This window comes from Triturus cristatus, chromosome 10 (genome assembly GCF_964204655.1).
Source record: "Triturus cristatus chromosome 10, aTriCri1.1, whole genome shotgun sequence".
Lineage (NCBI taxonomy): Eukaryota > Metazoa > Chordata > Amphibia > Caudata > Salamandridae > Triturus > Triturus cristatus.
The window spans coordinates 1,217,087,657-1,217,103,723 of NC_140593.1; the positions used below are offsets into that span (position 1 = coordinate 1,217,087,657).

The 16,067-nt window shown below is 45.8% G+C and overlaps 1 protein-coding gene across 1 annotated transcript in view; it reads right to left on the reverse strand.

Annotated features, from left to right (window-relative positions):
- The window catches only part of HCFC1 (host cell factor C1), a 272,045-nt gene that overhangs the window by 202,650 nt on the left and 53,328 nt on the right, over positions 1-16,067 (reverse strand). Inside the window, exons 5-13 of the mRNA XM_085629740.1 lie at positions 11,316-11,400; positions 11,011-11,117; positions 10,331-10,510; positions 9,479-9,829; positions 8,890-9,041; positions 7,968-8,165; positions 6,295-6,519; positions 5,571-5,675; positions 5,079-5,295 (exon numbers count right to left, since the gene is read on the reverse strand). Coding sequence (XP_085485866.1) covers positions 5,079-5,295; positions 5,571-5,675; positions 6,295-6,519; positions 7,968-8,165; positions 8,890-9,041; positions 9,479-9,829; positions 10,331-10,510; positions 11,011-11,117; positions 11,316-11,400 — 1,620 coding nt within the window. The remainder of the gene's footprint in view (positions 1-5,078; positions 5,296-5,570; positions 5,676-6,294; positions 6,520-7,967; positions 8,166-8,889; positions 9,042-9,478; positions 9,830-10,330; positions 10,511-11,010; positions 11,118-11,315; positions 11,401-16,067) is intronic.

Consider the following 16,067-nt stretch of genomic DNA (forward strand, 5'->3'; position numbering starts at 1 on the left):
CACTCTGCACCAGCCAAGCCTGGCCAGTGCCGGAGTGGACAAAGACCCAGAGGACGACCCCACGGCGACTGTGACCCAGAGTCCGGCACCCAAGGACCCCCCTCGACATCCCGGAAGAAGCCTGCAGCCTCAGAACCAAGTGCCACCCCAGCCGCGATCAACCAGAGGGTAAGATTCCCGACGTCAAAAGGCACCCCTGCACCCGGCGCCCTGCGACCCCCTGTGCCCAATCCCGGGGTACCCACCTAACCTACAACTACCCAACTTACCTCACGAAGTGGTGGTGGCACCTGAAACATCCTCGTCCCCGAGCCTGCAGCCTCTTTCCAAACCGGAACATTCCCATTGATTTCCATTGAGCGCCCTAAGGCTCAAAAGCACCCTGCACCCAGCCGCCCGAGTGGCCCTGGCAGTGCCCTCTCTACTCTAACCTACTTCCCCACTTGCCCTGAGTAAGTGACCAGGAGCCCAGCTCCCACAGCCGCGTGGCTTGCCAGACAGCAGCCACCAACCAAGGCCCCCCTATCCCTCATAGGATAACATTGGGCCCAACTCTCTCTGCACCCGGCCGTCCTGAAACCGCTGAGGGTGAACCAACTGTACTTACCTGACACTGGGGGACCCCTGAGTCCATGCCCGGAATTTCAACACTACCAGTCGAGTACTTACCCTTAAACCGCTAACTTCATTTTCCTCATAGGGTAACGTTGACTGGCTTTTTCTTCAAAAATCTTCTAAGTGTGAACTTTTCAAAACCGTAAAAATTCACCAAAAATCAGCCAAGTGACAAAAACGAATTTACTCACCTGCTCCTAGGTGAGCTCCCAGTGCTGGATCTTGGTGCCCAGCCCTGACTCTGAAAAGTGTTCACAACTATACTTACTTCTAACTCATTTTTCTCCCATAGGAAACCATTGTCTGCTTTTCTGTGAAATTTCTTCTAAGTGTCTACTTTTGCAAATTTGAAATATTCCTTTTAAAATCGTACCATTTCTGCAAACGAAATTACTTACCTGCTTTTGATAAGGACCCCAGTCCTGGGTCTAGGCACCCAGTCCTGGATTACTAAAGTAACGATTAAGTACTCTACCTGCAATTTGAATTCTTGCCATAGAGATCCATTGAATGTTTTCTGTGAAATATTTTCTAAGTGCTAACTTTTGAAATAGCTAAATATTATTTAAAAATCATTACAGTTATTAAGTCGACTTTCATCACTTGATTCTGAATACTGACCCCAGGCTGGTTCTAGGATCCAGACCTGGAATTCCAAAAGTAATCTGAAAAGTAATTTATCACAAATAACCTGAATTTACCATTGAGCTCAATGCATTGTTATGTTTAGGAAATAGGATTGTTTATTGCAACCAACTGTGACTGTTTACACAAATTTATTGCTTGAAACAAAAGTATTTATATTCAACCTCTCATTCTGAGAAAGTATATTTTTACCCCCCTTTGTGGTTCTAAAAATAAAACAAGCATATATTTTATATATACAAATTATTGGCCTAGAGTTCAGTTATTGAGTGTGTGAAACCATTTGCTGACTGAGTGTGTACAATAAATGCTTTACACTGTCCTCTGGTACTGCCTTACTGCTCGACCAAGCTACCACTTTTGAGAGTAAGGTCATACCTAACTTTGACCTCTATCAGCCTCTGGGGGACTGTGGACTCTGTACACCCTGTACCTATTAGGGAACAGTATATACAGAGCCACTTTCTCACAACCATACGAACTGCAACACCACACATGTAATTTACATGATCGTATGTCCCTGTGGTCTCAAATACATAGGGATGACCTGCCGAAAAGTAAAGGTCCGTATCTGCGAGCACAGGAGTAATGTAACTTGTAAACGCATCACCACGAAAATGAGTAATCATTATATCGAACAAAATCATGACCCTGATGACCTAAAATGGGTAGTCCTGGAGACTTTGAAAACCAAACCCTACAACGCAGAGAAGATTCTTTATGAAAAAGAACAACGTTGGGTTTATCGTCTCCACACAGACACAGAAGGGATGAACGATAATGTCCCTTGGCATACTCTTTCTTGAAAAAAGTTAGAATTCCTAAGCATAATAGCCCCATTTGGAAATCTGTCTCCGCGACCACTGAAGTCTGTCTTCCATGGGTATCAAAAGGAATTCATTTGTATCTCTGAGCCAGTCAATTCAAATGAGTGAAAACTGGGCTCTCACCCAACCAAACAGCCCTTCCTTCGAACAAAATATCAATGCTAACCAATTTTAACAAAAACCTAATTGAATCCAAAAACAGACTTTTGCGAGAGAACATCATCAATAACTCTTACAAGAATTATTGTGGACTTTGCAATTATTATGCAGGTTACACACATCTAATTAACATAAAGTATAGTCTCAGCCTGATAATAGAATAAAGGATAACATTAATTAACGATTTTATTAACCCCATTGGCAAGACTACAATAATGAGCGAGATTTAAGAACCATTAACATCATGCCAACCATTGATGCCAACCACTTATACAACAGTCCCTTGTTACTTTTCATTATGACCGGGATTATAAACGAGCCGAGACCGGCACCCGCGTCATACGGAGCACCGTAGCTAGAGGCAGCACAAGCAGATTACGAAGAAGTAACGGGTGAGAACCGCGAACAAGCGGACCTTTCTGAAGACTCCACAGAGTTCCAAGTAAGACGCGTAGATTTTTATTCTCTCCCCTAGAATGAACTTAACATTCTAGAGCCTGCCGGTGACTCCATGAGGCGTATAGACCAAGCGCTTAAGGTAATGAACATCACCAAACCGCATAACTGAATGAGATCGCTACATGTCTCCCATGCCTCACAACAGTTTGTTTTTGGTTTGTTTATTGTTTTGTCACTGTGTATGCCAATACGATCTCGTTGCACTTTTGACAATATTCCTTCACGCAATTAGAGAACAACCACTCTCTAAACAGATAATTTTTCCCTCTTTTTTCAATCGAAAAACATCCACTGTCCCATTTCCTTAATTGCAAAAAAAGAGCGTGTGAAAAGTACAGAACAAGCTGTCCTTGCACTTCCTGATATTAACCTGTTTTGAGAGATAATTGACCCACTCCATGAGTAACATTACATTGAAAACGTCCTATCATTGACTTACCCTCACAAGGGTCTTGTCGACAAAGCTCTTTCCTATTAAACTCATCTCATTTAAATGTTCGGCAGTTACTAACGACATTCATGACATACTAGAGATGCGCAACCTAAACATGAACCACTCGACAATTTGGGTGTACAAGATAGAAATGCCCCTATCCTCCGATAAATGAAACAGGAATTTTGAGTTTTCAGTTTAACATTGATATCGGCAAGTCACTTGACACTAAGAGGAATGTGTATGATTGAAGAGCATGTGCACATCGATATAATGAATCTGAGATAATTACACTTGTAATTCTGCAATTTTAAACCGCACTACCATGTTAGCCTTCTTCTTTTCCCACTATTAATCACGCGCACAATAACGCGCGACACTATCCCAATTCGGAAGTTTTAAAAACGCTGTTTCAGCTATTCTCTAATTAAAACATTACATGGGAAAACATCTCATGTTATATTGTAATGTCTTTCTTTTCCTCCTAGGTACAGATACTATTGATCTGACCTCTCATAATTGAGAGTGGTGAGTTCACCATTCTGTGCAGAACAAAATAGTTTCTACACACACAATCCGGTCCTGACGAAAGCCCCAAGACTGTACAGAGGGCTGAAACATGTTGACCAATGACCAATCAGAAGTGCGTACGATAAGTTACTCATTCTAAACGCACGACCTCACATTTTAACTTCCCAATCACTGCCTCCGAATAAATTGAGGTTGAAAGTGACTTAGGGATTTTATCATTTCTTTCACTTCATCACAAGCACATATTCACTCTTATCTCTGACCACTACTGTTAGTACCAACTAGGTCTTCCTCCAGGTGGAGGTCAGCATTTTACAAAAAAATGACCCGATGATGCTGAAACAGTACACTAATGGCGGAAAATGAAAATATACCGCCCTCGACCTGTGTAGATGTATGAGGGTCTTTTTATGACGGAAACAACCAACAAGACCTTGGTAACACAGGACAAGTGGTCCATTCTATTTTGATTCATAGACTATCTCCCAGCACCATATACTCTTAAATGGCAGCACTGCACTAAGTGCTAAGGAACGGACCTGGGTACTGTAGGGGCACAGGGCTCATGCTTCTGTGCCCACACAACTGGCATGGGGCACCCAGCTAGAGGGGTGGCTGATGTATGCCAGGGCAGTGTATGTTGTGGGCATGGCACACAGGGATGTGTGACATGTTGACTCTTTTGTCCTGTACCCAGACACTCAGCCTGCAATGGCAGTGTGTTTGTGTTAGGGTACAGGGCCTCTAAGGGTGGAACAATAAGTGCTGCAGCCCTTCGAGGCCTTTCCTGGTCACAAGGCCCTGGGTACCTAGAGTACCATTTACCAGGGGCTGACATGTGGCCAGGGTTTGCCAATTTGGGTTTTAGGGAAGGAACATGGGCCCTGGGCACCTGATTGGCAGGAGCCCAGGGCACACTCACTCAAAGTACATTCAGCAAAAAGTGGGGGCATACCATGCAAGAAAGATGGCACTTTCTCACACCACACGATAGTGATACATTACTTTAGAAACACATTGATGACGTTCCTTCTGGCCATCAAAACTGACACAGCTGTATTCCTCAGCATGCTGCAGTATCGCAAATGTCCCTTTTGAGGAGCTAAAGGCAGCAGGTTTTCTTCTTAACAAAGAGTCATGTATTGCCATTTTATCCTTTTATATGCATTGTAGATGCCTCATTTGTACTTTTATGTAATCTATTGAACAAATAAAGGAAATATTCAATAGAATACTCAAATTGACGCAACTCAACCAGACAACACCAATGGTGTGTTAATACGATACAGCAGGGTTTTGTAAAAGCACTAGACAAAGTATCTTGGAGACCAGAGTATCCACTGAATAAGCTCAATTTCATTGTATTTCAACAGGTTAAGTAACACTGAACATGGAAGCGTACACCGTACCTGTAGCCCCAGCCTGCGTGATGATCGCAGACATTGGAATAGTTTTAATTATTGTAGTTGTTCCTGGCTTGGTAGTATTGGGGGAGACGCTGCTGATTCCCAGGATGGTGGGCTTTGTGCCAGTGCCAGCCTGACTTGTAGTGAGGATGGTTGTGGGCTTCCCATCTGCTGAGGTCACCAGCTTCAAGATGGTTCCAGCAGGTAGACCCCCTTTGGTCTGATATGAAGAAACAGAAAATAAAGTGAAGCACAGAGGCAGGAAAACAGATACCAGAATTGGGCAAGCTTTGCATCAACAGTGGAAGGAACATGTACTCCAGTGGCAGATTGATGGAAAAATCCTTCTGCAGTGCAGAACGGCAGACTGATCTCTTCAAATGTCTATGACTGACCAAACCTAAAACAAATATTTCAGCCACTGGTCCGGCTAGTACCTTAGTGAAGAGCAACTATTGGATAATTGAACAACTAGGCCAAATGTTATGAACGCACCTGAATGATCTGAGTAAGAGGTCCAGATGACGCCTGTCCTGTGATGGCAGATGATTGAACTGGCTTGGTCTGGACGACTGACATCATCTTCCCAAGGTTGGAAATCTAAAGAAGAGATCATGCAAGTTATGCCTATAGCGGAGAGCAAGCGTATATTTCACACGGAACACTTAACCCTTAAAACTAGTTGTATATTCTCATCCATGTAAGCAACGGTGCGTTTCCAGTGAAATAAAGTCTTTTGAAATGTAATTTACCTGGCCTTTAGCACTACTGCTGGATAACTGCCTTGAACTTGATATCCACCTTCAAATTGACTGGAACACTGTTACCCAGTGGCGGCTCCTCCAGGGAGTGCTGCGTGGCGATGAGGCGGGGGAGGGGCAGGGTGGGGGGTAGTAAACTCCGGTATACGTCGGAGGTAAGTTAATAAATTAAATGAATTACATTGCGCGCGCTGCATCGCCATTTGGCGTTGCAGCGCGCGCAATGCAATTCATTTTATTTATGTACTTCACTGCGTTCGGCCGTATGCCGGAGGTTACTACCCCCCACCCTGCCCCTCCCCAACGCAGCACTCCCTCTGGAAGCCACAACTGCTGTTACCAATCCTCTATCGTCAGTCTTTACCCAAAACAATAATTTCAGCTTTCTCTCCAATGGTTGACCACTTATAAAACACAGCCTAGCAGGATAACAGGAGTACTACAAAAATGTGTCTTACCAGTGCACTGCCTCCAGGGACGGAGATAGGGCTCTTCACCAAAGTGATGGTTTTAGTGACCCCACCCACCATGGTAGTCACCACTTGAGCCTGCTGTGCCACAGTCACCGCACCAGACTTATGGACAGTGATAATGGGCCGGGACTGCGTGTTGGCAGCAGAAGAGACGGAGGTGCCAACCTGGGCAGCAGCAGTCTTCAGCATCCGAGTGGCTGGGTTGCTCACCTATTTAAAGAAGAAAAAAAACAAAAATCAGCTGGCCCATTCCAGACAGCATGACTAATACATACACAGTGCTTTTAAGCCACGCTGAAAATAGAAAGACATATTTTGTGAAATACTAATCCACGAGTGCCCCACTGCACAAGCCATCTAGCACGGCTCATTTTCGCAACTTCTAAACAGGGGTGAAATACAAGGAACATGTCACTTACCCTGAAAGCGTACGTTTGTGGCATGTAGTGCTGTAGATTCACATGCTCTGCATACTGCGATCTAGTGTTGGGTCCAAATGTGTGCAAGTTGTTTTTTGCCAAAGAAGTCTTTTTAGTCACTCGGTAGAGCGCCTTCTCAGTGATAAATGAAGTTGATGCCCATACGCATTTTCGATTAATTTCCCGTAGGCGGTTGAGAATGGAGTGTAACCTATGTGTAAGTAAAGAGATGTCCATATGTACAAGTAGTAAACTGCAACAGCCACAGGTGTCCGGGAGGACGGCGGGCACACGAATCTACAGCACCACATGACACGAACAGATGCTTACAGGGTAAGTAATATTCTGTTCGAGGCCTGTATGGCTGTAGATGGACATGCTTTGCATAAACTGTAAAGCAGTCTTCCTATGAAGCAATGGCTAACCTGTGGGTGTTGCTGTGGTTTGAAAGTCTACATAGCACAACCTGCTAAAACATTCACACAATTGTTTAGTGAAAGTGTGTGGTGCAGACTGTGTAGCTGCTTTCCATATGTCAGCTATTTGATAGTTTACCAGGAAAACCATAGATTCTCCTTTTTTTGTGTGTAGTGTGCTCTAGGAAGTACAGGTAATGCTCTTTTGGCTTTAGCATAACATGTTTGAATGCACTAAGCTATTGTCTGGCAATGCCCGATTTGGTTATAGGATTTCCTTCACGAGGAAGGTTGAATAGCGGTTTAGTTTTTAAAATAGTTTTAGTGCCATCAATGTAGAACATAACCGCTCTTTTGACATTTAATGTGTGGGGAGCTCTGTCCGCAACTTCGTCTGATTAAAGGAAGAAAACCGGCAACTAGATGAAAGCGCTGTCAGAGGTGTCTCAGAAGTATCTTGTACTCCGCCCCCCCCCCCACCCCCCCCCCCCCAATGCCCAGGGGTGTCATCCTGTGAACGGCATTGATACAACTGGATACGAAGAACGGACTACGCGATCGAGAATACTGACGAGGGGAATAGTGTTATACAAACTAAAAAGAGCACCATGACCGTGTCGAACCACTTGCACTTACCCAGACCAAACACTAGATGGGAGTATGCAAAGTATGTCCACTACAGCCACACGTCAAACAGCCTCCCCACCCCCAATAATTATGGCAAATAGAAAAGAATGTTTGCTAAATTATGCGCACCATTTACCCCTTCCACTATACTCTTGTACACTCAAAAGGTGCAGTTATTTGAAGGTATGGTAGATACCATGATAGGCGAGGAGGCCATTTTAACATTGGACGCCAGTGTAGTGGTCCCAGGTGACATACTGACAGTCTTCACCATGGTGCTGCCAGCAGGAACGGTCATGATGCCAGGGGTAGAGGAAGGTGGGATCTTCTGGGTGGCGGCCGCCGCTGCAGCAAGGGCTGCCATGCCACTCATCTGGGGGCTACTGCCAATAGCCTGCAGGAAGGAAACACAGGGGAGTGGTAAAGGCTCAAGACTGTACATGCTAATAAAGAAACACTCAAAATAGATGGCACTGAATGACATCGCAGGACACAAACAAATCGGATTCCATTGTTAACTGCTAGAAACACTGATGGAATTAGAATAGACTTGAATAGGGCAATGTGCATGTAGGCACTCCATTACGCATAACCGTCACTGCCTGCTTGTGATACACACACAGTAGAAGTGATCAGGTTTCTCAGGATACAGACTTTTATTCCATAACGAACATGCAGTCTGAGACTGGCGGCATCTCAACACATAAATGGTAATTAAAGCCCATATCTCCAGGGGCAGCTACTTTGATAAACTCAAGATATGCGGTTCGAAGAGGGAGAAATGAGAACGGTTTCCTTTACCGTAGCCTTCACACATTTAGGGTGGGTTTTCGTTGTTCTGTTTTTTCTAGAACTGAAGGTGCAGACACAAAAGATTGACCGGGAGCTCTGCAGTTTTACTGCTCCACGATACCTGTTCCGGTGTGGTTGCACCTGAGTGCATAAGGAACCCCACAGGTAACAAGTACCGGATGTAAATTTTCAGGTTTGTTCCACAATGCTGGACAATATTAGGCAAAGCAATTGCATTAGCCTTTGAATACGCTCTGTGCTATACTACAAAAGCCACCATCCCAAGTCTTTTAAAGACTGCAATTAACTAATTTTGTTAAACTCACAGTTCCCTGGGCGCTTTGTGCTGGTACAACCATGCGTACTCCGGGAGGGAGGGATGTCACTGTAACTGGTTTCCCAAGCTGGGTGGAGGGTCGGACGGTCACGAGAGGTGTGGTCATGGTCTGAGGACCAGTGACTTTCAAAACCGTAGGAACTGTTGAGAAGAAATGGAAAAACAGGAAATAAACCAGAGGAGAACACAAAATAATAAACAATAACGGGATAAAATCAGGTCAGAGTATTGCAGATTAGAGGCCTTGTAAGCATCAGGACCCGAAATCTCACCCTCCCCTCCTTGGTCCCACTGTGTTTGCCTTTGGCTTTAAAACCAATAAAGATAAAATATGAAAATAAGACGCAGAGAAGATTACGTTTGTTCTGCCAAGGAAAGCAATGAAAAGGTAGGGCAGCAGTACTCCTAAGATCTTACGCTGAAAGAAACTACACTGAAATACAACCTCCCAAAATGCAGGTCTACGGTCACAACAATGTAGTATGGCTGACGCTGCACTCCTCCTCACGACTTTAATGGCACAAACCAGATTAAGGATCAAAGAGACTGCAGTGTAAAAGCGCAGACCAAAAACTTACCTTGGGCCCGGGCTACAGAAACTGGTAAGGGGCTTCCTGGCACTGAAGGCATGACTTGGATGGTGGCAGTTGTAGGGGGCAACGAGGCACCCTGGGGAAGGAGAGTGATGCCAGTTTGCATAGGATGCACAGATTGTGCTGCAGCAGCAGGAGCGGGGCTCTTCGGTGGGTTGACCGGCACAGAAGGAACTGGGTTAACCGTGGGAGACATGGCTGCTGTAGCCGCAGGAATGTCATATTTCTGAAGCTGCAAAAGGTACGTGTCTGCTGTCGGTACAGCTCCCCAGCTGACTTCCAAGGAGTTGGTATTAGCCCGAACCAGCTGAACTCGAACAGGGGGCGGCGGTTTCTCTGTAGGGTAGTAGAAAAATTAAACATTATATCAACCACACTACAAAGTATATGGAGTACTGCAAATATATCATAACATATGAAAAAAACAATATTTTGATAAAGTAGACCGCTACATAACAGCACAATTTGATATTCGATTAACACGCCACAATAAAACAAACACTCAACCCCAAGTTAGCATGGAAGCTTACAGCAGGCAGAGTACACCCTGCTTTCAGAAGTGTGCACTTGGGTCTCAATCTGAAGCAAAATTTTAAATCTTATATAATAAAATTAACATTTTAGAGACACTATCCCAATAGAGTTACAATTTGGTCAGAATACATAAATATCACAGGGGGCTAAAAGACATGCAGGCGAAAAGCACAATCAACCAAGATTCACGGTGATTTAAGTGCACCTGTACTGTTGGTGCTGTAGATTACAGAAGAAGCCCTCCTTATTGTAGCATGCAACTTTAAGTGCAAAATGACAACTACCCAAGCTGACACAACTCACCCGTTTCCAGGTACCAGAGATCCTTGCAGCAAACCTGATTGTTCCATGCTTTCCGGTAACCATCCCGGCCACTCCAGATGTACAAACGGGTGTTGATTGCCACCGCACAGTGGCCTGCCCGTGCGCGGGGGATGTTATCCTCCAGAGTGTCCATTAGGATGTGCTCCCAAGTCATGGAGTCTAAGCAGACCGAACATCAAAATTCAGAATTAGAAATCTACACTACACATGAGTAACTCTCTTTATCGTTTCTATAGTTTAGAGAGACGCATGTACTTGCTGAATGCAGCAAAGGCAGCTAATAACAGGATTACTGTTTTGAAAAGGAAAAAGCAGAAATTAATCAAATAAACGGATTGCTAAAATTGTTTACCGTAAGAAGTTACGCGACAGTATTGGGAGCTGAATGTCAAACTTGTGCATGCCAAAGGAGCTAAGGAATTCGGAGTTTTCCAAAGTAGGGATCAGCTACAAAATTACATAAACAGAACTCCGCACAAATACAAATGTTACCCTGAAGAGTATTCAGTGACATGCCAGTTGTATCTAGAGAGGCTGTAACAGAGCTTTTCACCACCGACACCTAGAAATTCAATGCCTCTGGCCTCCACAGCTATGGCATAAGTATGCAGGATTACTTTCTGAAGGAGAAGTAGCTAGTTTTAAAGCAGCATGCTTACCTAGATTGAGGCATGCCAATGTGTTGGTACACTTCCACTCCTTTTCATGAGTCGCCACCTTAACATCGTCCATTACAAGAGGCACCCAGCCTCCAAAGACATACATCCTACGGAAGGAAAGAGGGATTCCATGAGCAAAGCAGGGAGACTGGATGCTACAGAGGATCGAACAGCACAATCACTTTTTACTTATATGGGGGGATATATCAAGATTCTCAACTTACTTATTTTGGACGCTACAGAGGATCGAACAGCACAATCACTTTTTACTTATATGGGGGGATATATCAAGATTCTCAACTTACTTATTGCTGATGGTGGTGGCAGAGTGAAGACTTCGCGGGAGAGGTGCCACCCCACTGAGAGTAGGCTTATTCCAAGTCAGCGAATCTGTACAAAGAAATTGGTATACATTTAAAACAGAAGTATTCTACTCTTTATGGTGCACAAGAGGCAAATGAGAACTGCACTATACATTGAAGATAACAACCAAAATAATCAGTTGAACAGATTCCTCAAGGAGGCTTGCCCTACTTGAGTGTCTGCTCTGGTGTCCGAGTCCAGACAATAATGTCTCGTGAATGTATGGACAGATCTCCAAGTAGCTGCTTTACAGATCTCGGAGAGTGGGACATTATTGAAAAACGCTGCAGTAGTCTCTTTCCCTCGTGTGGAATGTGCCTTAGGTAAAGGCCACAACGGTTTTTGAGCTAGTTGGTAAGCTAATTTAATGCTTGACACAATCCATCTGCCAATAGAGCGTTTAGATGCTGCAAAACCTGTACGGACAGCACCATAATTCACCAACAGTTGGTCAGACTTTCTGACAGCCTTAGTTCTGTCTAAGTAAAATTTGAGAACTCGTTTAACATCCAAAGAATGCAACGCCCTCTCAGCTGGCGAGGAGGGATTGGGAAAGAAAGTTGGAAGTGAGATAGACCGATTCACATGAAAATCGGACACCACCTTAGGTAAAAATGAAGGATGAGTTCTCATCACCAACCTATTAAGGTGAAAAACTGTATAGGGTTCTTTTGAGCAGAGGGCCTGTATTTCACTCACCCTACGTGCTGAGGTGATACCTACCAAGAAGGCCGCTTTCCACGTAAGGTGCTGTAATGTAGCCTTATGTATGGGTTCGAAAGATGGACTCATAAGCTTAGAAAGAACCAGATTCAGCTCCCAAGGAGGCGAGGGAGGCCTCACTGGGGGGGTAAACCTTCTTGAGTCCCTGCAAAAAATCTTTTACCACTTGAATCTTAAAGAATGATTGTTGAGATGGAGCGCGCCTATAGGCCGTAATGGCCGCTAGGTGCACTTTGATGGAGGAGAATTTTAACCCCACCCAGGCAAAGTGAAGCAGATAGGGCAATATCACGTCTTCTTGACATTTACTAGGATTATGATTGATTTTGCATACACCAAAAATAAAATCTCTTCCACTTACAGAAGTAAGAGTGTCTCGTAGAAGGCCTCCTAGCTTCCTTCAATATGGTCATACATTCCTGGGGAAGGTTTAAATGGCCATACTGGAGGACTTCAGGAGCCATGCTGTTAAGTTCAGCGAGGGAAGGTTGGGATGGTAAATCCTCCCCTGCATCTCGGTTAGCAAGTCTGGCCTGCACGGCAGACGCTTGTGCGGCCAGATCAATAGGTGAAGGAGATCTGGGTACCACCACTGCCTCAGCCAGTCCGGTGCTACTAGGATCATCTTGGTGGTCGAGTGTTGCAGCTTGGTCACCACTTTCGGGATTAGCGGGTGAGGAGGAAAGGCGTACATAAATGTCATTGACCAGTCGATCAAAAGGGCATTCCCAAGAGACCCTGGTCGATAGTACCTTGAGGCCAAGCCTCTGCATTTTGTGTTTTCGTCCGCAAAGAGGTCTACCTGCGGACGGCCCCACTCCTCGAAAATGTCCTCTAGCACTTCATGGTTGAGGACCCAGTCCTCTGGGTCTTGAAAATGTCGACTGAGTGAGTCCGCTTGAAAGTTGAGCTCGCCTGGCAGGTGCACCGCCGTTATGGAAATGTTCCATGCCAGGATCCAGTGCCACAGGGATTGAGCCTCCAGCGAGCGTCCTGGAATGAGTACCTCCCTTCTTGTTCAAGTAGTACATCGTGGTGGTATGGTCCGTTTGTACTAGAATGGAAATCGTCCTGATTGAGGGCAGGAACACTCTGAGGGCTAGGTGGACTGCCCTGAGCTCCAGCATGTTGATGTGATACAGCTGTTCGCTGCTGGACCAAAGCCCCTGAGTCTGCAGGGATCCAAGTGCGCACCCCAACCCTGCAGCGAGGCATCGGTGATCAACGTCTGTGATGGGGGTTCTTGATGAAAAGGAATCCCCACCTGAAGATTGAGTGGTTTTAACCACCACTTGATCGACTGCCTGACCGCTGATGAAAGACTTTTTCCTCCCACAGGGAATTCTTTTGGTTCCATTTGTCCTCCAGATCTTGTTGGAGAACGCATCCGCAATATGGCGTTGGGCACTAGGAATATGCAAGATGCCATGGCCCCTAGCAGAGATGATATCTGCCGTGCTGTAGACAGACTGTTGGCTATAATCTGCCTGCCTTTTTGGGCAAGGGATAACCGTCTCTCCTCCGAAGGAAACACTTTTCCTACTGCGGAGTCTATAATTGCTCCTGGGTAGTGAATCCTCTGCGTTGGTGTGAAGGTGGATTTCTTGTAGTTCACCCTGAGTCCCAATCGGTGGCACAAATTCAGGCAGCGTGTCAGCTGAGAGTTTACACTCCGAGGCGATGGACCTTTGAGTAACCAATAGTCTAGATAGGGATAGACGAAGACTCCTGCGCGCCTCAGTGCAGCCGCCACTACCGCCATGCATTTTGTAAACACTCGAGGAGCTGATTCCAGGCCAAATGGTAGAGCCTTGAATTGGTAGTGAGAGGTCCCCACTGCGAATCTTAGAAACTTCCGATGACTCTGGAAGATGGGACCATGAAAGTACGCGACTTGCAGGTCCAGCGAGCACATCCAATCTCCTCGACGGAGATGTGGATATATTTGGTGAAGCGCAAGCATGCAAAACTTTTCCCTTCGGATATGCTTGTTGAGTGTTCGTAAGTCCAAGATGGGCCGGAACTCTTTTGTATTTCTTTTTTGAATTAGAAAGTATCTGGAGTAGACTCCTTTCCCTCTCTGCGCCCTGGGAACTCTTTCTATTGCTGATTTGAGCAGAAGGGTCGCCACTTCTTCTCTTAGCATCTTGAGTTGATGAGATGAATGTACAGGGTGGATCGAGGGAGGGGGACTCCGGAAACTAAGCGAGTATCCATGTCGCAGTATATTTAGAACCCACTTGTCTTTGGTGATGGATTGCCACTCTCGAAGATGTTGTGCAATACTTCCTCCCACCGGAGCGGTGGACAGCATTGGAGGAAGCGATCGCTTATTGCTTTCCTTGAGCCTTGTTTCCGCCGCTGGACTGGCGGTTATTTCCACGTCCCCTAGATGATCTGCGGGACTGAAATTGCTGCTTTTTCTGCCCTTGCTGGTCTTGATTTTTCTGCCAGTGAGGGGTTTGAACCCTCTGTTGGTAGCTACGCCTGTCGGTTCCCCTACGACGACTGAATTCTTTTCGTTTCTCTAGCCCCATGGCTTTCATGGTCTCGAGTTCTGATTTAATGCGAGCCATCTCGTCATCCGTATGTGAACCGAAAAGAGAGCTCCCAGAGAAAAGCAGATTCAAAATTCTTGCTTGTGCTTCAGGCTTCAGAGGCGTTCGCCTTAGCCAAGATGATCTTCTGGCGGAAATCCCATGAGCATAAGAGTGTGCTGCCTGCGTCGCTCCATCCGCTGCTGCACTTATCACCTGATTTGAGACTAGACTGCCCTCTTGCAATATCTCCTCAAAGTCCTTTCTATCTTCAGGAGGAACTTTTTCTATAAATCTTTGAAGAGAGTTCCAGAGTGATCTGTCGTAGCGCCCCAGAAGCGCTGAGGCACTGGCCACTTTTATGCTGGAGGCCACCGACCCACATACACTTCTCCCCCAAGAGTCTTGTGTCTTACTTTCCTTATCCGGCTGCACTGTGCATGACAAAGCCACTGAGTGAGTTTTTCTGGCTGCAGCAGTGATCACAGAGTCCGGTGGAGGGTCCGCCTTGAGAAAAAGTGTATCCTCCGGGGCTGGATGATATTTTTTTAGTTCTCGCCGGAGCTGATTTGATAGTTGCCGGCGTGAGGAAGATATCCATGACTGGTTTAAGCAACCCAGGGACCAGAGGCAACAGTGGACGACACGCCGCCGTTCGTGAAGGGTCTCAAAAATGACAGGAAGTGGTTTCCTGAACAGGCATTGGAATGTTCAATTTTGCCGCTCCTCTGCACAAAACATCTTGGAAGGTGCTAATGTCATCCACTGGCGAAACTCTAGATGGTGGCGTATCTGAGAGTGTGGGTGAATAATCTCTTCTGGACGACTGGCTTGACGAAGAGGATGTAGGAGACCTACGTCGTCTTCTCTCCGATCCCACCGACTCTCTCCTGCGAGAGGTGGACCTGGATCGTCTCCTGGGCGAACGTGAACGCAGTTGATATTCTCTTCCTCGAGAATGGGAACTAGCTGGTCTTAACGGTTGAGCCAGATTCCCCAATCTTGCTAAGGAAATAGTAACCGCCTGTGCCATAGAAGTGTCCTGAGGCAGTACTCTGGTGGGGCTGTGACTCAGTATGAACCTCCTCCTGTCTTAATGATCTCGTCGGCTTTCTCACTTGAGGGCTCTTTTCTACTGGAAGAGCTGGAGAGAGACTCCTCACCTCTGGCGATCCGGATCTTGAAATAGACAAATGAGATCCTGAGCCAGCTGAAGGTGAAATTGAAATAGGTGGAGATGAACCATGTTCCGATGTGGTATAAATCAGTCTATGCGGAGATTTGCGTCTCAACACTGGTGTGAACGTCAATCGAATGTGTGACGTTTTGTGGTACTGCTCCGCGGAGGACCGTCTCGACGGTGATACGCCTGTCACCGGAGATCTGGACTTCACCGAGTGGATAACTGGCGATGTGTCCTGCCTCGATGTCGAG